This window comes from Orycteropus afer, unplaced genomic scaffold (genome assembly GCF_000298275.1).
Source record: "Orycteropus afer afer isolate SDZICR_OR568_19922 unplaced genomic scaffold, OryAfe1.0 scaffold00043, whole genome shotgun sequence".
Taxonomy (NCBI): Eukaryota; Metazoa; Chordata; class Mammalia; order Tubulidentata; family Orycteropodidae; genus Orycteropus; species Orycteropus afer.
The window spans coordinates 7781541-7809285 of NW_006921630.1; the positions used below are offsets into that span (position 1 = coordinate 7781541).

The 27745-nt window shown below is 47.6% G+C and overlaps 1 protein-coding gene across 1 annotated transcript in view; it reads left to right on the plus strand.

Annotated features, from left to right (window-relative positions):
- The window catches only part of KIAA1614 (KIAA1614 ortholog), a 46203-nt gene extending 18722 nt beyond the window's left edge, over positions 1-27481 (plus strand). The window contains exons 5-10 of the mRNA XM_007937688.1: positions 1219-2768; positions 8083-8239; positions 10586-10844; positions 19817-19944; positions 21220-21404; positions 27288-27481. Coding sequence (XP_007935879.1) covers positions 1219-2768; positions 8083-8239; positions 10586-10844; positions 19817-19944; positions 21220-21404; positions 27288-27481 — 2473 coding nt within the window. The remainder of the gene's footprint in view (positions 1-1218; positions 2769-8082; positions 8240-10585; positions 10845-19816; positions 19945-21219; positions 21405-27287) is intronic.
- The last annotated feature ends 264 nt before the right edge of the window (positions 27482-27745 follow it).

Here is a 27745-nt window from a genome sequence, read left to right on the forward strand (position 1 = left end):
AAAGATTATTTTCTTCTGATTAAAAAAAAAAATTAAAACCTTTCCATGGATCCCTATAAGTACTTTGGGCCCATGGCACTGTGACTACTGTGCCTACTGGATATGCAGCTCTGTCTGAATGTGAGTTACAGAAAACAGGATGGCTGACGTCAAATTCGTCAATATTCCTCAAAGAAGTCCTTTTAAGCACAAGATATGCTTAAATCTCAAAGAAACAAATTCACTTGCTTAACAGTAGTCCTTTTGAAAAGAAATTGCTCTCAGGGAGGTGTTTATTAGGCAGAACCACTGGAGTCGGGCATAGTAGCAGATGTGCAGGTCCCCATTACACATTGCATAGTCTGGTAACCATCTAGTTACATACTCTAGCAGAGGCCCCCAGTGCTTGAACTGAAGCACTTTTTTTTTTAAGTGAATTATTTTGCTGCTGTTGTTGAGCATATATGCAGCAAAACATACACCAATTCAACCATTTCTACGTGTACAATTCAGTAACCTTGATTACATTGAGTTGTGCAACCATTCTCACCTCCCCTTTCTGAGGTGTTTCTCCCCCAGCTACATAAACTCACTGTCCCCTAAGGTTTCTATCTCATCTTTCCAATTGCTGTTGTCACTTTGATTCCATGTAGATAGTTCTTAAAAGAGCATGATGCTCAATGCAGACACATTTTACCAGTTAAGCTAAACTATTGTTTAGTTTTAACAACGGACTGAGGCCCTTTTAAGCTACACAATTTAGGAAGCCCTCCTACAAGGGGTAGGAGACAAGGCAGTGTGAAGTAGCAGACCTCTGTAAAGAAGGCAGTGTTAATTTTGTTTAGCCTGCACCTCAAGACCACCATGGGCTTGTGAGCTACTCTAGTTTGCTGCCTGACTCCCAGGAACCGGAATTGGAGTGTCTTTGTGAATTGCAGAGGAGCTCTGGTGGCATAGTGCCTAAGGCACTTGACTGCTAGCCAGAAGGCTGGCTGTTCAAACTCACCAGCCACTCCTCGGAAGGAAGGTTGGGCTACTTCCGTAGTGATGCCGGCTCGGAAACTCAAGGAGGGGTCGCTATGAGTCAGGATTGACTCTACAGGAGGGAGTTTGGTTTGGTTTGGTGTGAGTTGCAGTGGCTGCTGAGCACTGGGGGACTACACTAGGGTGCTACCAGTGTGTGCCCAGGGAGGGGTCTTCTATCTGCTGCCTGTGATTTATTATCTGTTTCTTCATCAGAGATGTCCGGAGGAGCCCAGCCATGGACCCGAGGATAGCCTTTTCCTGCAGAGACAGCCCCCAGAACCGGAACCTGAGTGACTCCTCCAGCGAGGAGTCCAGCAGCGGGCTGTGGCCGAAGCGGGGAGCCTCCCCCTCCTCCCACGTCCGCTTTGAGGATGAATCTGCCCACGACGTCGAGTTCCGTTACCTGGAGCGGCTCCAGCAGCGCCAACGCCAGGTGCTTTTGCGGGCGGTGGACCAGGGCCCCCTACGCTCCAAGCCGGACCTTGCCAGCTATATCAGTGGGGGTGTAAGGCGCAGGGACACTGCAGAAGGGGCACTCCATGGGCTTGCAGGCGGGCTGCACAGCTGGGGTATCTCACCGCCGCCACCCACACGGGACAGTGAGAGGAAATGCCAAGCCTGCGGCAACTGTATCCAGCAGGAACACTCCAAAGAGGGGAAGACACCCCTAGGCCCGAGTGTCCTACAGAGGATCGAAGCTGGCTGTGAGGTGGAAGGGGTGCTGGTGGAGCCCCATAGCGCCTGGGGCCTGAGCTCCCAGGTCAGGCTCCTCCTTGCTGAGCCAGGGCTCCACTCAGAGAGGATCCGGGAAACGCACATCGGAGACATCCTTCAGCCAGAGGAGGTGGACTCCGCCCTGGACAGCACCGATGCCTCTGACAGCTGCAGGACAGACAGTGAAGAGGCTGGGACTCCGCAGCCCAGCAGGGCTCGGGGCCGAAGCCGTGGCTCCAGGCCTAGAGGAGGCCACAGGTGGTCCAGGAACATGGAGCCTCCCCGGGGCCCTCAGGCCCAGCATCATCTGCTTGGGGTTGACCATGTGGAGGTTGGAGATGAAACAAAAGAAGTCAGAGGACACACTCTGGCAGGGACTCTGTTTCCCAGAGAAGATGCTGTCCCTAAGCCTCCTGCCCTGGAATCTAAGAGGGCTTCCCTTGGGTCCGAGTGGCAGCCTGGACCTAGGCTAGATAATTGTTGGACTCACCTGGCAGATTCCCAAGCTCCATGCAGGACAGCTTATGCCGTGACCTCATCCATGAAGTTTGGGCTTTCCGGGCCAGGCAGGCAAGCTCCAGTTGTAGAAAACCATGAGTCTCTGGAAATGGCCTCCACTTCTTCCCTACAACAGAACCACGCAGAGCCCTCTGTCCTCCACCAAGCCCAGCAGCCAGCTGCTTCCCCCTCCTTGGAAGGCTGGGTGCCAACTCCTCCCAATTCAAGGAAAACAGCCTCTTCACCTGCGCCTCACAGGAAAGCAGCCCTGGCTGGGCCCCGCAGGCCAGGTAACCAGGGAGACCCTTTGGACACTCCCCTGCCTCCTTCAAGAACTGTGATTCCTAGAACCTGTGACCTCACCCCCCTGCAGCCCCAGCCCTGCAGCCCCCAAGTAAGGCACCCACTGCCAGTGCTGTCCGCCAACAACTGCAACAATGGTGCACCTATGGGGCTGCAGGAGCCCTGGGGAGAAGCCACCCCTGAGGGCAGTGTGGAGAGGGGCCCCTGCAGCCAGGAGCTAGAACTGTCCCTGGAGAACAGCAAAGAAGGTAAGAGATTGCCCTTGGTTCATGTCCTGCTACAGCAAAGGCCTCAGGTGAGTCTGTGGTACGGTAGGGATTCAGAGTCTTCACTTTCTTTTTCATTTTATTTTTGATGAAATCTGCTTCCATTCTACAGTATCTGGATCAATGACATTGGTTGCTTCTTTTCCTCTTAATAATCCAATAACGTAGGCCACACGCCACTCCAACAGCCTCTTAGGAACGACTCAGCAGCAAAAGGCATCAGGGGAAGTTGATGAAACCTGTCGGCTGGATGCCGGATTCAACATTGGTCTGGAGGCATATTAATCATTTCTGCCGCAGGGAGGTAGAACCTGGGGGAGGCAGTGGTGATGCTCTCTCTATATATTTTATTATTTTAAATTTTTAACATGATTTGGGTGAAATTTTGCAGAGCAAATTGATTTTCCACGCAGCAGATCGTACACATTTTGTCTCATGATATTGACTGCCATTTCCCACAATGTAACACCTCTCTTCCCACTTCCTCTCCATAGTTACCTCTTCCCTGTGTCCTTCCCTCCCATGCACTCCTGCCCGCCCCCCCAGCTGTCTCCCTGTGCATACACAATCCTTCTGTTCTCCCATGATTGAGCTCTCCAGGGAGTGTATCTACCTGATGTAAATGTTCAGCCCATATGCCTGTCTTTTATTTGGCTGAAAACCACAGGAGTGGGTTCAATTCCAGACCTGAAGGGCAGCTAGGAGCCATAGGCCAGGGGTTTCACCAGGCTCTCTCAGACCAGCAAACCTGGTCTTTTTCTTTTTTTTTATATAATTTTGAGTTTTATTCCACATTATTCTCCCACTCTATCCAGGATCTCCTACAGAGATCCCCCTCTGAGTGGTTGACAGTGGTAGCCAGGTACCATCTAGTTCTTCTAGTCCCTTGGACTGATTGTTTCCATGCATCTTTGGTTTTCTTCATTCTTCTTTGCTCTGGAAGAGGAGAGACTGACCCATCATTGTATCTAGATGGCCGCTTGCAAGCCTTTAAAATCCCAGTTGCTACTCACCAAAGTAGGTTGTGGAGCAATGTTTTTGTGTAGTATGTTATGCCAGTTGAGCTTGATGTCCCCTATGACCATGGTCCCAAGCCCACAGGTCCAACTACTCACTCTCTCCAGGTAGCTGGCTATGGCCAAGAAGTCACCACAACCTTGCCCCTTGTCAACTCTAGTACATACCTGGACATTCTTGTAGAACATACAAATATGCTTGTAGAAACCTCGTCTGCCACCCCTATACATGATCATGGGCATACTCCTCCCTGCCTAGGCATACCTGATCATTCAGCCTATCCACCCATCTGTCCACCCGTAAATCAATGTTTGCTATGGTAAAGCACTTGAGTCATTTTTCCAACTCATAACGACCCCCTCTTTGGGTTTCCGAGGCGGTATCTCTATGGAAGTAGATTGCCCAGTCTTCCTTCGAGGAGTGGCTGGTAGAGCTGAACCACCAGCCTTCTGGTTAGCAGTCAAATGCCTTAGGCACTATGCCACCAGAGCTCTCATACCACTAGAGCTCCCTTTGCCATGATGATGCTCTCTTAATGCTAGGAACCCTGAGGTGTGCAAGAAGTTCTTAGCTCCATGGCTGCTGGGGGCTTGGCTTTCAGGAAATTTTCCCCTCAGCAGAGCAGGAAGAGGCAGCAGCTTTAGGGTTTGTTATTTGCTTAGAGTAATAAATAGCCAGTAATCCTATGGCCAGGGCCTTTCCCTTCAACATCTTCATTTCATTCCTTCATTCAGCATTGACTGAGTACCTATTACGTGCCAGTCACTGTTCTAGGCACTGTGGGGAATGAATATATGAATTAAATTGATAGGAATCCTGCCCTTGAGACCCTTTATGACTGCAGATATGCTGCCTGGAGGGCACGGTGACCAGTGGGCAGAGATCCTACAAGATGTGCTGGACTTGCCCTCTGGTACCTGAGTCCTTCCCTAGCCCAGGCCCCACTAGACAAGTGGGTAGGGCTCTGCAGGCAAGTCTGCTGAAGGGTGTAAAACAGCATGTCTTTGCCCTTGGAGTTTTCAGATTCTGGGCATATCCTGGGCATCCACAGCATCAGGATCCCCAGTTTTGTGATCTGAGGTGACCAGCTTAGCTCCTCACTTTTAGTCCCAGATGACCAGATGACTGGCCTGCCCCACACACTTGCCTTAATGTATCTGCAGCTCTGGCAGCCCTGAACTGGCTCAAGAGAGATTGAGGGATCAGAACCAGTGGAGGGGAGGGGCAGAGAGATGATGACCAAAATGACATTATTGAAGATGTAGATGCCACATCCCAGCTGTGCTGGCCACTCCCTGCACTCCATACAGAGGCACACTTCCCCTCTCTGTCTTTTGTTCACACACACCCTAAAGAAATACCTCATCTTAATGTCCCTGCCACCACATGCTAAGTTGTGGTTCAGTCTTTGGGTGGGCTCTTGGTTGGCTGCTGGCTTGCCCCTAACCATTTCCTGCAGTGCTTTTAAGATTCAGTGACTTTCCTGGGCAGATCAGACCTTCACCACCTCCAGGCACACAGTCTAGGCTATAGATATTGACTAAGGAGGAGGATGGCCACTTTTTCCCCAGGTTTAGCATGAGGTTTCTCTTCTCAGTACTGTGAGATCCTGGGCAGGCCATTCCCTCCCCACCCCCCAAACATTTTATTATGGTTTGGGTGAAAGTTTACAGAGCAAATTCGTTTCCATCTGTTTTGGTTACATAGCCTCGCTCTGACAAGAATGTACCACAAATGGGATGGCTTGAACAAATAGGAGTTTATTTTTACAATTTGGAGGCTTTTAGTCCAAGTTCAAAGTGCCAGGCTCTAGGGACTGTGTGAAAGCCCCTTGACCTTGGGCTTCAACTCTGCTTCTTGCTCCTGGCCTGCTGAAGCTAGAGGCATCTCTTCACTCAGGCAGCTACTGGCTGCTGAAGCTAACAAGCCCAAGGTCAATGAATAAAATGGCACAGTACTGATGTTACCAAACCACACGGCAGGCTACTAATTCAAGTCCATTGTAAGTCTCAAGGTCAGCAGAGCATGGCAGGCTGCCGAACAACAACATGGCTACATGCAGGGTCCAAACGTGCCCTAAGCTAGAGACCATTCCCAAAGCTGCTGCTTATATATGGAAAGCAGACCACATCCCTAAAGCAGCTATTCAGCTGCTCCAATACATTCCACCACGGAGTTAATTACCAATCTCACCATGAGGAATAACTACATCCAGCTGCCCAGCTACTCAACCAGGCCTAGCCAAGTTAAAACACAAACATAACCACCACACCATCCAACAATTTATACACATTTTGTTTTATGACATTGATTGCAATCCCTACAATGTAACAGCAGTCTTCCCACTTCCTCCTTGTATTCCCCATTTCCATTCATCCTTCTTTTCTATCCCTTCCAACCTTCTGAGCTGGCTTTGCTGGGCAGACCACTTAATCATAGAACCTATCTCATAGGAATAAATGGAATAATCTCTGTATTGCTGGTACATAACAGATGCTACAAAAACAGTAGCTATTGACAAAGTGGTTAAAAATTCCAACCAATAAGACTGTGATTTTGTCCCAAGAATACAAACTTTTTGCTCTGAACTAGGAACATGCTTACTCAACCTGTATGCTGAGCAAGTAATCTAAGAAGCAGGACTATATAAAGAAGAACATGATATTAGGATTGAAAGAAGACTCATTAACAACCTGCAATATACAGATGACACAACCTTGCTTGCTGAAAATGAAGATGACTTGAAGCACTTACTGATGAAGATCAAAGACTATAGTCTTCAGTATAGATTATACCTCAACATAAAGAAATGAAAATCCTCACAATTGGACCAGTAAGCCAACAGCACAATAAATGGAGAAAAAATTGAAGTTGTCAGGAATTTCATTTTACTTGGAGCTACAGTCAACATCCATGGAAGCAGTAGTCAAGAAATGAGATGTTGTATTTCGTGGGGCAAATCTGCAAAACCAAAACCAAACACACTGCCATCAAGTCGATTCTGACTCATAGCGACCCCTCCTTGGGATTCCAAGGTGGTCTCACTACAGAAGTAGATTGCCCAACTTTCCCTCTGAGGAGTGGCTGGTGGGTTTGAACTGCCAGCCTTCTGGTTAGCAGTCAAGTGCCTTAGGCACTACGCTACCAGAGCTCCTAAATCTGCAAAAGACCTCTTTAAAATGTTGAAGAGCAAAGATGTCACTTTAAAGACTAAGGTGTGCCTAACCCAAGCCATGGTATGTTCACTTGCCTCATATGCATGTGAAAGCTGGACAATGAATAAGAAAGACCAAAGAAGAGTCGATGCCTTTGAATTGCGGCGTTGGCAAAGAATACTGAAAATACCATGGACTGCCAGAATGAACAAACCTGTCCTGGAAGAAGGGCAGCCAGAATGCTCCTTAGAAATGAGAATGGCCAGACTTTGTCTCCCCTGCTTTGGTCATATTGTCAGAAGGGGCCATTCCCTAGAGATATCATGCTTAGTGAAGTAGAGGGTCAGAGTAAAAGGGGAAGACCCTTAACAGAATGGATTGGCACAGTGGCTGCAATGATGGGCTCAAACATAGCAAGGATTGTGAGGATAGTTCAGGACTGGGCAGTGTTTCATTCTGTTATACACAGGGTCACTGTGAGTCAGAGCCAACTCGACGGCACCTAACAAAAACAATAACAGGGAGACTTGGGGCCCACCAGTTAAGCTGCTAACTAAGGTGGCAGCTTGAACCTATCCATTGGCTTCACAGAAGGAAGACCTGGCAATCTGCTTCTGTGAAGAATACAGCTTAGAAACCCCTCTGGGGGCAGTTCTGCTGTGTCACATGGTGTCTGCATGAGTCAAAGTCAGCTCTATGGCACCTAACAACAACATATCCCTGAATAGAGAAGGGACATGACTTACCACATTCATTCCACAACCATTTATTGATCATCTACTAGGTACCAGGCACAAAGTACATAGTGCCTGTACATAGTGCTGGGCAATGGGGTTACAGCAATAGACAAGACCTAGTCCTTGCTCCCAAAGGTTTTCCATCTAGAGGACTCCTAACACCCACCATTAAGGAGGGGCCCTGTGCATGTAAGAGGACATCATTTCTGCCTCCACTCATTGCTTGCTGGTGGGTGTCTCACCACAGCTCTTGATGTTTTTTGGGACTCCAGCCTCTCTCCTGCTTCCTCTCGCTCTCCTGCCTTGGTTACTGGGAATGCCTCTCCCTACACCGTGCCTTTAGGCATAGGTCAGATCAACACAGGAGCGATGCTGTGGTTGTTGCAGGAGGACTCCAGGGCTTTCCCAGCCCAGCAGCCATTGGCATCATCAGCTCCATGGGTACCACCCTCTCCCTGGCCTCGGAGGAGCCAGAGCCCAGCCAGGAGCCAGAGGGAAGCCTGCAGAGGACAGAGTCGAGGTCTGGAGGGCGTGTGCCATCGGGGTGAGTGATGGGAACAAGAATCTTGGCCAGGGAGCGGGGAAAGGGGGCACTGGGCAGGGAAAGACATCCCTTTGAGTAGTTCTTATGACTAACGCTGTACCCTAAACCTTCAGAGGGTTCCTAGACTTATGTCCAAGCCTGGAACCTCTAACATTGCTTTCCCAATCATTTTTATTCCAATGTACTTGATTATTCATTCACTAAGCATTCACTAACAGCCCCCAGCTCTGGGAGCTCCGCTGGGCACTGGGGCACAGCTGACCAGGCAGTCCTAGCCCCTGGGTGCTCCCAGGGTGGGGCTACTTTTCTGAGAGGGTTCACTCCTCACTCTGGGCTTCCTTCTTTTGCTGAGCTAACAGCCCAGCATTCACATTTCCATTGCTTCTTTGGTTCTTGGTCTGAGTCCTTGTCCTGGGACTCTTTTGGCTTTGTTGCAAAGCCTTGGTGAGTCCAATGCTCTGGCGGGGACTTCTCTTCACCTACACTATCCCTGGTGGCCCTACAGAGTCCATGGCTTCATGTGCCATCGAGTGCCATATCTCCCAGAGCGCCACATTCACACATGGCTTCCATTGTCATCTCTGCTAGGATGCCTGATTGTTGTTTTGGGGTACTGTCAAATTGATTTTCAAGTCATAGTGGCCCCATGGGACAGAGTAGAACTGCCCCATACGGTTTCCTAGGCTGTAATCTTTATAGGAGCAGATCACCTGTCTTTCCTCCTGTGGAGCAGCTGGGTGGGTTTGAACAACTGCTTTTCACTTAGCAGCCAAGTGATTACCCATTCATTGTGCCCCCAGGGCTCCTTAGAGTGATAGTTAATTACCTCAGACTCAACAAGGCTAAAAAGAACTCTCAGTTGCTCCAAACAGAAACAACTTCCCCCTACATTCCCTTCCCAGTAAGCACACTACCATCCACACATGTTCAGGCCCCAGTTCTGGGACTTATCTTGGCTGCTCTTTTTCCTTCTCTCCCACTCTAAGTCCCCTTCACCTCCTGAATCCACCCCTCTACTGCCGTTTCTCCTAGTTTCAGCCATGTTCCTTCCTTGTTGTATAACACTAGTATTCTCCTATGACTAACCTGTTCTCTGCCTTCACTTTTGCCCCCTACAAGCCCTTCTCCAAACAGGATTGTCACAGTTTCCCTTTAAACCTTAATTAAATGATGTTATTCCCTTGCTTAACTACCCCCACCCCCATAGTTTTTGCCTTTCCCTTGGAATAGAATTCAAACCCCTCACCTCATCTAACAGCCCAATGTGTTCTGGCCTCTGCCAGCCTGTCTGACCTCATTTTATACCTCTTTCCTGCTTACTCATGACATCCAAGCTGCAACAGCCTGGCCTCTCTCTGTTCTTGAACACAGTGAGCCTCTTCCTGTGTTAGGGCCACAGTACCAGCTGTTCCCTTGACAGCCTGAGCATGGCCATTAGAAGAACTGCAAAGGAGGGCAGCTTAGGTTGAGCAGAGTGGGCTGGGGAGAGGGGAGCTGGGCTCCGGCAGGCACAGGTCCCAGGTGAGGGCTTGGGCTGTGATGCTGAGTGAGGTGGGCACCACTGGAGGGCTGGGAGCAGAGGGCTGGCCTGCTCTGATTCCCATTTGCAACAGGCTCACTTCACTGACTGCCATGTTGAATACTCACCTCTTGAACTTTGTAGGACTGGCTCTTTCTTATCATTCAGCTCCATTTAGGTATCATCTGGGAGAGGCCTTCCCTGGCCACCCAGTCGAAAACAAACATCTGTTCCCTGCCTGCTTCACCCTGCTTGTCAGTCACTCTTGTTTATTCTCCTGGGATTACTAGTGTGTTTATAAGTTCCTGAGGACCAGGATCGGATTTGTCTTATTTATTTACCCCAGTACCTAGAAGGGGCTAGCACATAGTGGAAACCCATTGCCATTGAGTTGACTCTGATGTACCATGACCCCACGTGTTAGAGAGTAGAACTGCTCCATAGGGTTTTCTTGGCTGTAATCATCAGGCCTTTCTTCCCTGGCACTGCTGGGTGGGTTCAAACCAGCAACCTTTAGATTAATAGTTGAGTGCAAAGCATTTGCACTACCCAGGGATCTGGCACATAGGAGGCCCTCAAAAAATAGTGAAGATAGGAACGAATGATTGAGTAAATCCATGAGTAAATCTCTAAGCTGTTCTCTCTAAAATCTCCCCAAGTCAAAGCAGCCAGCCACTTAGCCCTTCTCTCTGCAGCCTGGTTGCTTGTTCCTTGTGTAAGAATTGCTGCTGGTCCATCCCATGCCTACAGGCCCCTATAGCATGGTCTGCCCTTGCCCTGCTCCCCAGGCCTCTCTAGCCCACCTCTTGTGCACTCTTGTATTTCAGAGATTCACCAGGGGTCAGCGCAAGACCCAGCTCACCCTCAGCTGCCCCGTCTGAAAAGAGCAAGAAAAACAGCAGCAGCAGCATTGCCTCCACGCTGGGGTTGAAAAAGTTCTTCATGGCCCTGGGCCAGAGTACCCGGCCCAAGCTGGGCAAGTCTCGTAGCTACAGTGTGGAGCAGCTGCAGTCCCCTGTACCTGGCCCATCAAACGCCAACACTGCCAAAGTGAAGAGAGCCCCATCGTTACAGTCCTTGTATTTGGTGAGTCCTAAGGGGTGTGTTTGCCTGCTAACCAGACAGCTGGCGGTTCAAACCCACCAGCCACTCCTCAGAAGGAAGGTTGGGCAATCCTACTTCCGTAGTGATACTGCCTTGGAAACCCAAGGAGGGGTCGCTATGAGTCGGGTTTGACTCGACGGCACATAACAACAAAAACAACAACAAGGGGTGTGTGAGTCCGGTGGTGGTGTAGCCGGCATTGGAATGAAAGATTGGGAAATGAAGTATGGAGGACACCTGCCTAGCAGCCCAAGGCAGAGAAAGGGAAACAACTCACATCCCCACAGTTGATCCCTGAGGTTTGGGTTTCCCTGCACACCATGCTGAAGGGACTGTAGCTCACCATTTGCTTTTCTTTCTCTTGTGGTGGGCAGCCTTCCACATTTCTGTTCCTCTACCTTTTGCTCCGGCCTCAGCTCATCCTTGACTCCTCCCTCACCTTCCCGTTCTTTTCCCCCTCCCACTCCTGTCTTTCCCTTCTGTCTCTAACTCACCTTCACCTCTGCCAAGTTCCAGAGGGTCTGTTGTCTTGTTACTTAAGAATCTTTTCCATGGCCGCAGCCACTGTGTTAGTCCAGGCTTCAGTCATTTCACACCTGGGTTACTTAAACAGCCTCCTGAGCAGCCTCCCAGGGAGCTATTCCTGGGAGCCACATCACTTCCAGAATAGTCTGTCTTTCTTATTTTCATTGTGATTTGGGTGAAAGTTTACAGAGCAAATTGGTTTTTCATTCAGCAATTTATGCACATTTTGTTTTGTGATATTCATTGATATCCCCCGCAATGTAACTGTACTCTTCCCACTTCCTCCCTGTGTTTACTATTTCCCTTTCTTCTTCCTTCCTATCCCTTCCTGCCTTCTGAGCTTTATCCCTGGGCAGATGCTGCCCTTTTGATCTCATATGGTTGATTGTTCTAATGAGTACATACCTTCCTGTTATTATTGTTCACCATATAGGACTGTCTGCCATTTGGCTGAAAGGTTGTATTCACTTCTCACCTTGAAGGGTATCTATGGGCTATATAGGCTTTGGGAGTTCCACCAGTCTTCATCAGACCAATAAGCTTGGTCTTTTTTTTTTATTTTGAGTTTTGTTCCATGTTTTTGCCCTACTCTGTCCAGCACCTCCTATTGTGATTCCGTTCAGAGTGGTCAGCAGTGGTAGCTGCTGTTCTAGTTCTTCTGGTCTCAGGGTAGTGGAGGCAGGAGTTCATGTGCTCCATTAGTCCTTTGGATTAAATATTTCCTTCCATCTTTGATTTTCTTCATTCTTCTTTGCTCCAGAGAGGGAGACCCCAGTAGTTGCACCTTAGATGGCTGCTCACAAGCTTTTAAGACCCCAGTCTATTCACCAAAGTAGGATGTAGAACATTTTCTTTGTGGACTATGACCTTAGTGCCCCTGAGACTATGGGCCTGAGCCCCTAGTCCAAGTGACTCATTCCCTTAAGGTTTTCCATTCAACAATCCATTCTGTTTTGTGACATTTACTGCAATCCCTGTACTGTAACAGCATTCTTCGCAATTCCTCCCTATACCCACCCCTTCCCTTCATTCTTCCTTGCCATCCCCTCCCACCTTCTAGCTCTGTCCCTGGGCAAATGTTGTTTGCCTGCATGGTTTCTGCTGAGAAATCAGAACTTAGTCTTATTGGTTCTTCTTTGTAGGTCACTTTTCATTTTTCCCAAGCTGCTTCCAGGATTCTTCCTTTGTCTTTGGTTTTAGAAATTTGATTATGATGTGGCTTAATTTTCTTTTAGGAGTCTACCCTATTCGGGGTTCATTGAGCTTCTTCGTGCACGTCTTCTTATCTTTAATATTAGGCAAGTTTTCTTCTAACAAATCTTCAACAATTTTCTTGGTGCTTTTTTGGGGGAAGGGGGGTTTATTTTTTTTCAGGAATTCCAATCACATGATTTAAGTTATTCCTCTTGATGGGATCCCACATAATTCTTAAACTTTCTTCTTTTTTTGGTGGTGGTTCTTTTCTCTGGTTTCCCGTCTGATTACTGTTGATTTGTCTTCAATCTCACTAATTCTATGTTCCATTGATTCAGTACTTTGTCCTCCCAATTTATTATGTATTTCTGAAATTTTATTATTAATCTTCTGGATTTCTGTTTGCTGTTTTTTAGTGATTTGTAATTTTCCCATTAGTTTGTCAATTTTTTCTTTTTTTAAAAAAATAGTTCATAGTTTTTTCTCTGTTTTCTTTTATTTTGTCTGTGGTTTCTTCAAACTTTCTCTCAATCCATTGTTGTTGTTGTTATGTGCCATCGAGTCGGACCCAACTCATAGCGACCCCTCCTTGGGTTTCCGAGGCAGTATCACTACTGAAGTAGATTGCCTGATCTTCCTTCCTAGGAGTGGCTGGTGGGTTTGAGCCACCAGCCTTCTGGTTAGCAGTCAAGTGCCTTAGGCACTACGCTACCAGAGAAGTACCTAAATACAATTCTTTTTAATTTCTTATTAGGAAGTTCCAATAGCATTTCTGTCTCCAGAAGATTTTATGGCCCTGTATTTTGGTAACTTGATTGAGCCATCTTGTCTTGTTTTTGTGTATGTGATTTGAAATTGTCTATTGTCTCTGAGACATAGTAGTGTTATTGTATTAATGTGTTGATTATGTGTTGGTTTGCTTCACCCTGATTTTCTGTTTTGTTCCATTTTAATATATCTGAGCAACAGGCCAGGCATGTTACTCTGGTCATTAGTTTGGCAGAACTGGAATGCCCACCATTTGTCTCTGGGAGGATTTGGTAGCAGTTGGGAGTATGGGGATGAGTCTCTGGTCACTGATCATTCAGAGCAGCTAAAGGTAGGCTAGGTGGGTGTTGGCTGTTGGTCCAGTGGTGCTGGAGTACGTGGTGACATTCACCCAATGGGTAGGGCTACAGTTGTGGGTGTGTTTGTCCAAGCAGGCTCTCTGGCTTCCAGTTGCTGGGGAAATAGTCAAAGAAAAAAAACGGAGGGGAAGGGAGAGGGGGGAGAAGAGAAAAACAAGGAGTGGGGGAAGAGGGGAGACCTAAGAAGAAAGAAAAGGAAAAAAATAAAACAAAAACATAAATGTGGCAGAGTGCAAATGATAGCTTCCTAATACAGCTGTGGTGGAAATGGCACTTGCTCTGTGAGAGCACCCACCCCCAATGTGGTGGTTAAGTTTGTGTATCAACTTGGCTGGGCCTGGTTGAGTGTCTGGGCAGCTGGATGTAGTATTCTCCATGATGAGATCAGTAGTCAGCTCCATGGTAGAATCTACTGTGAGCAGCTGAGTAGCTGCCTTAGGGAATGTGGTCTGCTTCCTGTATATAAGGAAAAGACTTGGGGAACAGTCTCTAGCTTATGGCATGCTTGAACCCTGCATGTAGCCATGTTGTCATTCAGCAGCCTGCCATGCTCTGCCAACCTTGGGACTTTCAGTGGACTTGAATTAATGGCCTGTCGTGTGGTTTGGTAACATTGGGATTGTGCCTTTTTATTTGTCAACCTTGGGCTTGTCACCCTCAGCAGCCAGTAGCTGAGTGAAGAAAAGCCTCCAGCTTCAGTGGGCTGAGAGCAGGAGGTGGAACTGAAGCCTAAGGTTGAGGAGTTTTCACCCAGCCTCTAGAGCCTGGCACTTTGAACTCAGACTTAAAGCCTCCACATTGTAAGAATAAACTCCTGTTTGTTAAGGCCATCCCATTTGTGGTGTATTCTTGGCGGAACGGCACTAGGTAACCAGAACACCCAAATACAGAGGGTCAAAGGCAGCACTACTGAATGTGAAGGGTGTGTGTGTGAGGTACCAGCTTAACCAGATCTAAGAAAAAGAAGAAGGAAAAAAGGGAGGGGGAAGTGAAAGAAAAATGGGGGAAAAAAAAAAAAGAAGAAGGAATGGGGAGTGAGAAGGTCTAAGAAGAAGGGAAGAAAGAAAAGAAAAAAACTACTGCATGTGTTAGTTGCCAAACACAGCTGCAGCAGGCACGTGGCACTCACTCCAGGGGGGTACATGCCAGGACCACAGAAGAGTGGGGGTGGGATTAAAAAAAAAAGGAGGGGGGAGAACAAAAGAAAAGGAAGAAGAGGAAAACAAGGGGGAAAAGAAGGAAGAAGTAAGAAGAAAGAAAAAAAGCAGGACAGTACTGGCAAAAGTACAGCTACCAAATAGGGCTGCTCAGGAACGCAGTTTTTGCTCACAGGAGCCCACGTCTGACCAGGGAGAGGCGGGTAAGGTGCCACTAATTGCATGGGCAGTGGGGGAGGGGTTCCCACGCTTCAGGATCCAAAATAAATAAATAAATAAAGGGAGCAAGGAAAAGGAAGGGGAAAACAAAAGTGGTGAGGGAAAATGGAAGAACTAAGAAAGAAAAAGAGAAAAAAAAGTGGCACAGCACTGGCAGTGGGGGTAGTTTGACCTGCTGCCTGAGTGAGTGGGGGTGGGAAGGACCATGCCTCTGGTCACCAGGAGGTTGTACAAGGTAATGGGGGGAGGGACACAGTTCTGGTCACCTGATCGCCAGTGTGTGTGTTGGCACAGTCCTGGGCAAGTGGAGCCTGTTATCTAATTGCTGCTCCCATCATATTGCTGCTTGCAGTGATTCAAAATGGCCATGCTGTGCTGGTTGGCAATTTACCTCTCCTTTTTCACTGTTTTCATTCAGTTGCTTCCTTTCATTTGTATTTGATCTACTTCTTAATCCTTTCCTTTGAAGCTCTGGAATTGATGGTTGGCATCTGTAGCTGTTTCTCTTGTTTTTTCAAGTCTTTGTTGTAGAGGGTCTGGATAGTGTATCTGCCTAGTCTGCCATCTTCAGGCAAGAATGGTCTTTCTAATATGCAAATGTGGCCATACCACCCCTTGCTGGCACCATCAGTTCCCTTACTGCCCTCAGAATAAAGTCTAGACGACTGGGCATTGCCAGAGAGTCCCAGTGTTCTATCTGCCCTCTCTCTGGTCACTCTCCTTCCAACACTCTTGCCTCCAGTTATACTTGACCTCCTGTGGTTCTCATCTTGACCTTGTCCTGAAATGTTCTACCTTCTCCACATGCTAACATCTGCTCATCCATCAATACTCTAGGTCTTGACCTCTCCAGGAAGCTATTTCCAGCTATTCCTCAGGTTGAGTTGGGAGTCTCTGCTCTACATTCCCAGCTCACTCTGTGTTTCCCTCCCTCACCAGTTCATCACACAATATTTTAATTGATTTTTGTCTGTCTTCCCCACTGGATGGTGAATTCTTTGAGGGAAGACAACTAGATGTTTATATCCCCAACACTTAGTACAGTGTCTGGTCCAGTGCACACATTCAGTACACAATGAATGAGTGAATGCGGATCAGTTAGCTAAATTTCTCCCTCCCTATGTGCTTACGTTGGCAACCAACAGCAGTGCACTGTCAACTCGGCCTCTGCAAACCCCGCTCTATTCAAAGGCTTGGCCCAGGTGTGTTAGTTTCCTATTGCTGCTGTAACAGAAATACCACAAATGCAGAGCTTTAAAGAACAAAAATTTATTTTCTCACAGTTTAGGAGGCTAGAAATCCGAATTCAAGGCACTGGCTTTACAGCTGGACCCTCTGTCGGTTCTGGAGGAAGATCCTTGTTTTAGCTTCTGTAGCCCTGGCGCTTCCCAGCAGTCTTCACACAGCACCTATCTTCTCCCATTTGTGCTTACTTCTGTGTCTAATTTGATCTTTTTATAACTCAGAAGTGATAGGTTTAAGACACAACTGACACTGATAGGACCTCATTAAAATAACAAAGAAAACCCGATTCCTAAATGAGATTACAAACACAAGTATCTCGGTTAGGATTCCAACACATATTTTGGGGGAACACAATTCAGTCCATATGCCAGGTATTGTTTGTTCCTCTCTATCTCCCCTTCTTCCCTGGGCAGAATGAAGAGAGGTGAGGGGGGTGGGGCTGGAGCCTTTCCTTTTTCAGGCTGCAGTAGGGAAGAGAATGCTGACTGGTTGTCTTGCACCAAAGTCAGTACCTTGTACGTGGGGGTGGGGGTGGGGTGGTGCTTAATAAATATTTGTCATATGAAGGAATGGAAGACAAAGAAACAGAAGCAATGAGATTGTAAACTGAGGAGAAGAGCAGGAGCAGTGACACTGGCCTCCAGGAGTTCACTCTTCTCTTGACAAGAGATTTGTACGTTGTGTTAGTCTAAGCCATGGGGCCTAGATTTACTGCCATCAGAGCTTCTAACTCTGTAAACACCTCAAGGGCAATGACAACACTGTTAGTGTAGTGGGGAGATTTATTAGCAATTTAAGCTGAGCGTGCAGAGATGGAAAGTAAACTGGCTAAGAAAGGATAGGAGGAAGTCTAGAAAGGAATTGAAGAAAGAAGAAAGGCAGCTGTCACTCGGAAGTATTTATGACATAGCTCTGGGGTGAAATACGGCCTGTTAGAATGTTGTGCGTGGAAATGTTTGATGAGAGGGGGGTGAAAGCTTCACTGGGATGTCTTTTGTTCTCTCTTCACCCTCCTGAGTGGGCAGCTGCACTGTTCTCACATCGTCACCACACTGGCCACCTCCCATGTACTTCAAGGGGCTGTGGCCCTTCCCCCTGGGCCTTTGAACCTGCATCCAGAAGACTCTCCCCTTTTTTCTCCTCTCCCCTTTCCCTAGGAAACCTCTGGTTGTCCTTCAGATCTGAATTGAACATGATTTCTCTGGGGAAGCCTTCTTGAACTGTGATACAAGGTCAGGTCCCCGTCTTGATAACATACTTTACAGCTCCTTCAGAGCACAGATTTTAAATGTATGGTGGTGGTGGTGGTGGTGTTATTTGCCATCAAGTGGGACCCGACTCATAGTGACCCCTCCTTGGGTTTCTGAGGCGGTATCACTACAGAAGTAGATTGCCCCATCTTCCTTCCGAGGAGTGGCTGGTGGGTTTGAACCACCAGCCTTCTGGTTAACAGTCCAGTGCCTTAGGCACTATGCTATCAGAGCTCCCAAATGGTGTTGTTAGGTGCTATCTAGTTGGTTCTCACTCATAGCAACCTTACGTATCGCAGAATGAAAGGCTGCCTGGTCCTGCACCATCCTCATAATCACTGCTATGTTTGAGCCCATTATTGCAGCCACTGTGTCAGTCCATCTCATTGAGGGTCTTCCTTTCTCTCACTGACCTTCTACTTGACCAACCATGGATTGGTCCTCCTTCAGGAACTGGTCCCTTCTGATTCATGTCCAAAATAAGTGAGATACAGTCTCACCATGCTTGCTTCTAAGGAGCATTCTGGCTGTACTTCTCCTAAGATAGATTTGTTCATTCTTCTGGCAGTCCATGGTATATTCAGTATTCTTCACCTATCATTCTCATTGCCATCAAGTCGGATCCGACTCATAGAGACCCCTCCTTGGGTTTCTGAGGTGATATCACTATGGAAGTAGATTGCCCAACCTTCCGTTCGAGGAGTGGCTGGTGGGTTTGAACCACTAGCTTTCTGGTTAGCAGTCAAATGCCTTAGGCACTATGCCACCAGAGCTCCCATACCATAATTCAAATGTGTCCTTTCTTTAGTTTTCCTTATTCATTGTCCAGCTTTTGTGTGCATATGAGGCAGTGTGGGTGGATACATGTAGGGTTGCTATGAGTTGGAATTGACTAGATAGCAACTGGTTTTAAAATGTAGTTAATAATGTGTGTAATTATTTGTGTAAAAGTCTTCTCCTTGCCTTCATCTCCACATCTCCAACCCCACCTTCAGAATAGCTGTCACATTGGGTCCATTTCTAAAACACAAATCTAACCATCTCGCTTTCCTGATTAGCATCACTCATTGGTTCCTTTGCAGGGCATAAAAGGTCCTCCCAGGTCCGGCCCCCAGGCTCCAGCCTGTCTCACCACTTCTGCACACCATGTGTATTGGATATTCCAGAATATACCGTGCTTTCTGTCATCCATGTCTTTGCACATGTTATTTCTCTTTCTGAACATACCCTTAACATCTTTTTTTCACCTAGTGAACACTTGCTTTAAGACTCTCTATGTTGTCAGCTCTTGTAGCGTCCCCTAGCCTTCTGAGTAGAAAGAAGTCTCTTGGCTTCCCTAGCCTGTCATCCATACTTTTGGTTCAATGCTTACACTTTCATTCAGATTGTGTAGTTTATCTGTGCTCACCCACCCCCAATTATTTGGTGAACTCCTTGAGGGAGTTTTGTCTTGTTGATCTTTTTATGCAGTGTCTCAAAGTACATAGTCAAAATCACAATTTTTGAATGAATGCAATTATAGGAGATACTAAAGAGTTAAAAAATAATATTTCAGATTTTATCTTTAAAATTGTGTTCATTATTCTATAATTAATTTGCTTTCACTTTAAAAAAATCAGTCTTCTATCACCATGAGTATTATAATTACAGGAATAATTTTAGCCAAAATTTAAAACAACTTGGAGCCTGCATAGACCTATTTTCTTGAGTGTTATGGTGATACTTGTTGAGCCCTGGGGAGTTTGCACCATTAATTTCTTATGTGCCGTTGAGTCAAACCCGGCTCATAAGGACCCCTCCTTGGGTTTCCTAGGTGGTATCACTACAGAAGTAGATTGCCCAAGCTTCCTTCCAAGGAGTGGCTGGTGGGTTTGAACCACCAGCCTTCTGGTTAGCAGTCGAGTGCCTTAGGCACTGCACTACCAGAGCTCCTTAAAAGGCCTTTCAGTTCATGGTGGAGTAGTGCAAACGATTAATGTAATTGGCTGCTAATTGAAAGGTTGGAGGTTTGCGTATACCCAGAGGCATCTCAAAAGAAAGGTCTGGTGATCTACTTCTGAAAACTCAGCCATTGAAAACTGTATGTAACATAGGTCTACTGTGACACACATGGGGTTACCATGAATCAGAATCAAGTCAACAACTGCTTTATTGGTAGGTTCATGGTTGGGGCCAAGTCCCCATAAGACCTGCCCAGGTAACTTTTCTCACCTGCAATATTGGATCTTTCCCACTAGGTGTCATCCTCTCACCAACATCGGAAAGCTGCCTCCTTTCAGAACCTCCAGTCTCTGCTAAGCAGCAAGGTGGACCGATCCAGCTTCTACTTGGTAGGGGAGCCAGGGGACCACAGTGCAGGTGGCAGGTAAGAATGGACACAAGACCTTCAGATCTGGAATTGAACCCACACCTGTGGCTTCCAGCCAAACAAAAGACAGACACATGAGTTGAACATTTACCTGAGGTAGATACACTCCTTGGAGAGAAAGAATGGCTGTTTATGCACAGGGAGACAGCTCAGGGGGCAGGAGTGCATGGAAGGATGGACACAGGGAAGAGGTAACTATTGGGAGGAAGTGGGAGGGGAGTTGTTGCATTGTGGGAAATTGTAGTCAATGTCATGAGACAAAGTGTGTGAACTACTGTATGGAAAGTGAATTTGCTCTGTAAATTTTCACCCAAATCAAAATTAAAAAAAGAAAAAAAAAATGGGCACAAGTGACTTGGAGGATAAACTTAGAGCCCAGTGGAACTGTAAGTTTAACTCCTTCCTGCCTCAGTAGCACCACCCTGAGTGGGCTCTCTTTAAGAGAAAGCAAGGCTTGACACATTGTGAAAAATGTAACTAATGTCACTGAACAATTGTATGGAAATTGTCAAATGGGAACCTAATTTGCTGTGTAACTTTTCACCAAAAACACAATAAAATATTATTTTAAAAAAGAGAAAGCAAGGTCAACTACCTGTGTCTCCCTCTAACAAGTCAGATGGAGATGAAGGGTATAGGTGTGGGGGGACAGGGCGCTGCAGGAGTCTGCAGCCCAACCTTCACTGCCCTTGTCCTGTGCCACTGAAGCCCTGAGAAGATGTGGGGTTGCTGTAGTGGGTAGAGTTGGGCAGGTTTGACTCCACTGTCCCTCTGATGTCTGATGACATCTTGAAATAGGAATTCCAGAGAGCTTCTTTAACCAACTAAAGGTCCAGTTAAAAGATCCAGAGACAGGGCTTCTAAAAGAGGCCCTTACCTGTGACCCTCCCCAGAGAAATCACAACCTCTGATGAGACCCTCTAGGCTAGCTTCTCTGAACCAGGGCTCCATGGGTGGACTTGGGGGTCTATTAACTTCTAGATATTTTGTATAAAATGATAGCTTTCATCACATTCTCAAAGGAAGCTCTGCACCCAGAAAGGTTAAAAAAACACTGCTCTTGGTGCGGGGGGTGGGGGGGCTTTGTCATTCTGCAGCAGCCTTAGGAAAGCTGTGGGGACCCACCGATCTTGGCCCAAGCCAGACTCTTTATGCTGGTTGAGATGAAACCCAGCCTCCAGTGTTAGACTCTGAAGTCCAAAGGCATCAGGAGCCTTTAAGCCAGGGCTGCCCTCTTTGGCCTCATACTGTTCTCTGGTTGGTCCCTCATAGGCCAGCCAAGGCCCCACCCCGGCGTGCCCTCAGCGTGGAGGATGTGGGTGCCCCCAGCCTGGCCCGCACAGTAGGCCGCGTGGTGGAGGTGTACCCGGATGGCACGAGCCAGCTGCTGCTACAGCGCTCCCCAGAGGGTACTTTTGGCTTCTGTGTGGCTTCCGGGAATGGGCGCCGTGACTCAGGTATGTCTCTTTCCCTTCCTGGGTCCCACAGACCTGGGGCCTTAGTAAACCACAAGCCTTGCCAGAAGCCCATGGTCAGAGGCTTTTTCTGGCCATTGGCTCAGCCATGGAGCTCTGGATTCAGAGAAACTCTCTGCCAAAGGACTAGAATTCTTCCCTTAGGGGGCTCTTTCTGAAGTGTCAAGGGCTGCGTCAGAGCCTGACCTGCAGGACCCTGTGCCACTGTAGCCCTGAGAAGACAAGGGGTTGATGGAGTACACAAAGCTGGCAGGTTTGAGTCCACTGTCCCTCTGACGTCTCATGATATCTTGAAATCAAAATCTTGAAGGCCTTCTTTTCAGAGGAGAGCCAGAGGGAGAGCATCTGTGCTGGCTGCCTCTCCTCATCTCTTTGATGTGGTCAATACGTTTAAATTGTTTCCTTCCTCCAGCTATTGATATGTCCAGGCATGTGGAACGTGCATGTCTGTCTGTGTCCACAGCCCTCCCTGAGGGCCAGCGTTGAAGGTTCATGTTCAGATAGGTCTTGGCCCACACCCCTGGCTGAGTTGCCCATTAGGTCTCGATTCAATACTGGCTAGGTCAGTGAGGGGCCCAGGGCTATCGTTCTGCACTCTAGCTGGTGCTTAGTCCTGTCTGGAACAGTGGGTTGGTACTGAGGGAAACAAATCTTTCAAGGCAAAGTAATTTGTCTAGACCTTTGTTTAAGGGCTGTGGCCCCGAATCCATCTCAGGCAAAAGACCCTGCAAGGCTTTTCCCAGATCCGATGAGTGGAAGAGGAGGACAGGATGCTGGGGATGGGGAAGGGAGGGGCGATGAAGGAAGAAAAGAGAAAGATCACAGACACAGAGTGTCACACTCACAGAAGCTGGCTGCAGGCAGGGCTCTGCTGAGAAGGGCTCAATCCTGAGCTTTGATCTACGTGGTCAGAGTTATTGAGCCTGTAGGAAAATCTGCCTGCTGCCAAAGTTATAGACTGCAGCATGAGTTTTTGCATCTGTCCTATCGTTCACTGTTTCAAAAAAATATATATTGAGCACCTAATGGCAATACAAGGAGCTCTGGTGGTACAGTAGTTAAAGCACTCAGCTGCTAACCAAAAGGTCGGTGGTTTGAACCCACCAGCAACTCCATTGGAGTAAGATGAGGCAGTCTGCTTCTGTAAAGATATACCGCCTTGGAAACCCTATGGGGCAGTTCTACTCTGTCCTATAGGGTTGCTGTGAGTTGGAATTGACTCAGTGACAGTGGATTTGGTTTGATCAATGGCCATACAGTAGTAAATGGACAAAATCTCTGTGCACATGGAACATACAGATTTTTATATGTTAAATATATATATCAGATAGGGGGAAATACTAAGAAAAAAATAAAAATAAGCAGGGTGGGGCCCATAGAGTGGCAGTGAAGAAGTATATTGTAGACAGGGCAATTAGGGCCTCCTCTCTGAGAAGATGGCATTGGAGCAGAGACTGGAGTAGAGTGAAGGAGGTGTCACGTAGGCATTTGGGAAAAGTATTGTAGGCTTAGAATGATCAATCATGGGAGAACAGAAGGGCAGTATTTGCACAGGGAGATAGCTGGGGGTGGGAGGGCAGTAGTGCATGGGAGGGAAGGACACAGGGAAGAGAGAACTACAGGGAGGAAGTGGGAAGAGAGCTGTTACATTGTGGGGAATTGTAGTCAATGTCATGAAACAAAATGTGTATGAACTGCTGTAGGGAAAATGAATGTACTCTGTAAACTTTCACCCAGGTCACAAAAATTAAAAAAAAAAAAAAAGAAGAAGAAGAAGAAAAAGAGGAAGCTTTTGAGCCAAAAAAGAAAGAAAAGCATTGTAGGCAGAGGGGACAGTATTACAAAGGCCCTGAGGCCCAGGGGTGAGTCTGACCCTTAGAAGAACTGTGAGGAGGGCGGCTTGAGTTGAGCGCAGTGGCCCGCTGGGCAGGTGGGAGCTGGGCTGCCAGAGGCACAGGTCTGAGGTGAGGTCTTGGGCTGTGATGCTGAGTGAGGCAGCAGTGACTGGAAGGCTGGGAGCAGAGGCCTGGTGTGCTCTGATTACCATTTTCAATGCTCACTTCACTGACTACCATGTTGAGATAAACCCCTGTGGGGCAAAGGTGGAACCAGGGAGAACCGTTTTAAAGCTGTTTCAGTATGCAGGACAGACAAAGGTGGCTTGGATTGGGAGTGTCTGTGGAGGTGGTGAGAAGTGGTTGGGTTCTGGATGTTTTGAACGTAAGTTTGACTCAGTTTGCTGATGGATTAGACACGAGTGTGAGAGAAAGAGAGGACAGGTCCCCCTCCCCATTCTGGACCTCAGGCAGGGGTTGGGTAAAATGCCTGTCTTCAATGGGAGATTTCATACATGGAGATGTGGAGACGTACTGATCATCATAAAGCTCTCAGAAGGTTCTGGAGGCTCCTCTTTAGCCACTCTACATCTTCCTTTAGCTTCCTCGCTCCTTAAAAAATAAAAGCAGTTGCCATTGAGTTAGTTAGGATTCATGGCAACCCCCTGTGGGGCAGGGTAGAACTGTGCTCACAGAGTTTTCAATGGCTGGTTTTTTTGAAAGTAGATCTCCAGGCCTTTCTTCCAAGGCATCTCTGGGTGGATTCAAACCTCCAGACTTTCGGTTAGTAGCCGAGCACCATAACCATTTGTACCACTCAGGGCTCCTTAAGAAGAAAAAAAAAAAATCATTGCCATTGAGTGGATTCCAACTCATAACGACCCCCATTGGGTTTTCCAAGGCTGTACATTTTCACAGAAGCAGAATGCCTGATCTTTCTTCTGCAGAGTAGCTGGTGGCTTCGAACCACCAACCTTTTGGTTAGCAGCCAAATGCCTTAGTGACTGCACCTCAGGAACTCCTTAGATGAGGTAAAATAGGCCCTTCTTGCAAGACAATATAAAGTCTCTTTCCCAGTACCTCCACAAGCTGGCTGTGTGACCTTGTACAGGTTACTTACCCTCTCTGAGCCTCAGTTCTCTAATCTATAAAATGAGGATAATGAAATGTAATTGGAAGAGCCACAAGGAGTTTTCAGTGAGGTATATATGAAAGAACCTCACACTTTTTGCCCCTTCTCTTCAGAAAGAGAATGTGTTATTTGGGGAGCAGAACCCCTGATGAGGGACGGTTGATCTGCATTGATCTGTCAATGTGAGATCATACACACAGGGCATTGGACTATGTCTCCCAACCCCCAGAAATCTATTTTGGGCTCTTTGTAGGCAGTGGGAGGCCTCACCTATGACCTCTCACAGAGCCCTGAGGAGTAGGGGTCTCCAGTGACCCTCTTAGGGCTTTGCCCCAGCCCTCTCCCTGGGTCGGTGAGCACTCTTCCTTGTCCTACCCAGGTCATGTCCTGCTCCAGCTGCTGCTACAGTTGGCTGTTGTCACACAGGTCTCGCCACACACACGGAACATGGCAGGTGCTGGTGCCTCCTTGCCACAGGTTGTCCCTCAGCAACTTAAGGGTCTCTTCTCCTGGGCCTCAGAGGGGCTATGAGCTGGGGTTGGTTTGTGCTTCTCATAATATGTCAAGATGCTGGTGTTAACTTGTCGGCCATCATATCCATCTGACTTTGTACAAGCGTGTGAGAGCAGCAGGCTTGCCTTCCACTACAATTAGGTACAATATAGAGATCACACATCTGTAACGAAGACCGTTTCTATCTGACAGTAAATACTGACGATAGCAGTCTCTCTATCATGTTTTTATCGTGGCTAAGTTGTGAAACCTGCCCCTAGAGTCTCCCCAAAATGGCTGGAATGCCACCAGTGTCTGGTGTAGCTCTGGCTGCCTTCTTTTGATTCTGATCATCACTCCCAGCCCATGTCCCCTACAGTGCACCGGACACTTCTCCAGGCTCACCTGGGCCCTCCTTACTGCCCTGTCCTCACGCCCCTATCACTCAGACAGAGCAGGCAAGCAATTAAAACATCCACATTGAAGAGGTAAAAGAGGGCAAGGGTGGAGAGAAGCCTTGTGTGACCAAGATGGCAGACAGACCAAGTCGTCAGGTGGGAGACAGAGCCTTGCAGAAAAGGCTCAAAGTGGCCAAGGGCCAACAAAAGGGATATCCACATCTCGGACCAGGGAGAAGAAACCATGGGCAAAGATTGATTTTGTAAACTCAGAGCTAAAATCCTTCTCATGCCAGGAAAAAAAAAAAACAGCAGCCATGGACTTGATTCTGACTGTTGGTGACCCTATGTGCATCAGAATAAAACTGTGCTCCATAGCATTCCCAGTGGCTGATTTTTCAGAAGTAGCTTGCCAGACCTTTCTTCCAACGACACCACTGGGTGGACAAGCCTGCAGCCTTTCAGTTAGCAGCACATTAACCGTTTATACTACCCAGGGACCCCATCCAGGCCAGAAGCTGGGCTTAACAAAGCTCACGGGGCTGGATGGAGGCCAAATAGAAGAGGAGGAACAGAGAGGTCCCACTAGAGGTGCTAACATGCGCTAAATGGTTTCAAGCGAGAGATTGAGGAACCAGACCAGGTGCCCTTTCAGGTCCCTTCTAAGGAACCTGATTCTAGGAAGAGGAAGTGGAGACAATGTGTGGGCAGTTGCTTACTGCTTCTAACTGGGAGCCAGCCGGGCCTGGCCTGAGAGCAGCGAGTGTGTTTGAGGGTGCACTGAGCTCCCTCTATGCATTCCTCTGCTGTCATCTGTCCCAGGTTTGTTCCCTGCAGTCTTCCACAGTGCTGAGCTCCCATTCTCCTGTGTTCTCACAGCAGACAGCGTGGGGCTGGGGGCTCCAGCTCTCTCTGGGTTAACCTGCCCCTCCTTTAATCTCTCAGGAGAAACCAGTGGAAGGGGAGGTTGAAAGGTTTCCAGCAGTGACTTAAGAGAGCTTTGCTCAGCTTGACCCTTCTTGCACTGTCACTACGCTGTCACTACATGAAGCCAGGGAACCAGCTTCTGCCAGTGGGCCTGCTCCCCTGAGGGGGTCCCTGAAAGCCAGACCCCAGATATGAGCAGAGAAGCTGGGAATGATCTTATGAGAATAATCATACCTTCATGGGGCAGGGTGGTGAAGAAGAGGACTGTTCTAGATGGTTTAATATCTTAGGAAATTAATAGAGAGGTACCTAGGCTTGTCATGCGTGAACTCATTTAGTTTACTACAAGGCAGTCATGGCAAGACATGAAAGGAAGACCTTACAACATTCATTTTGAACTGAAGAGTCAGCATTTACGATTCCAACGTTAATTCAGTGGCTAGAGTTCAAATCTTTAGACTTCAGGCTTTTATCTTTAACGGGAGGTCTCAAGAGGAAGGCTTAACACAGGTGGCACTTGGTAGAGGTTCCTCGTAGCCCGGGTCTGAGGTCAGCAGCCGTGGGCAGAGTTGCAGCAGGTTCTTGGTGTTTGCCTCTGGCTCCTCTCAGTGAGTGAGCAGAAATTTAGGGCCTATATGGGAATTTCTCACCTTGGCGCCACATGATGTCAAAGACTAGCATGTTGTGTCTTTTCCTCAGGGTTGGAGATTAGCCAGATGATGTATCAGTTTCTTCAAGGTTACAGATTAGGGAGGTTAAGATTTATGTCTCAAGGCTGATTTACAAAGATTGACTATGTTCTATCTTCTTTTATCAGTTAAGTCAACTTAAAGGTGGTTTAGCACATTCTTCACATACTTCTATGTTTCTGTATCTTTGTTCAGAAATTTTCTAAATAACTTTCCCATGACTTATAGGTTTCTAATGACTTAATTTTAGAGAGCCTCATAAAGGTAGAAATATTTCTAAACCCGTAGTGCTTATTACATTTGTATTTTGGAACTGTAATGGTGACTTATTGTTGTGGTTCTCTAGTGCTGCTCTGGTTTCATTTGCTAAATTCTCCTGTTTTCTTTTGCAGGGTTCTACGTGCAGGAGATGGCTGATGCCAGCACGGCCAAGCTGTATTCAGGCCTGCTGGGGGTGGGGGATGAGCTCCTTGAGGTGAACGGGGCCAAGGTGGCAGGGCTGGGCTTGGCTCACATTAAGGAGCTCCTGGCCCACGCAGAGAGCTTATCAGTCCGTGTGCTGAGGCAGAGGCCTGTCCCACGGTGACCACGAGGTGCCGTTGCTCTCAGTGTCACCACACAGAAGCCCTGAACCCCCTCACAGGGGAAGGCTGAGAACACGCTACACAGAGCTGCTCCGTCGAAGAAGAACACAGATCACGGTGGCATCTAACCAGTTAGGCTGTGGCAGGCTTCTGTGATGGACGGCCCTGGGGAGAGGCATGGAGCCTGTTTGTGTGTTTTGTTTAAGGCTATTAATTTATGCAAACTGGGGAAAGAAAACCTAGGCGTCTTTCCATGCCAGTTGTGA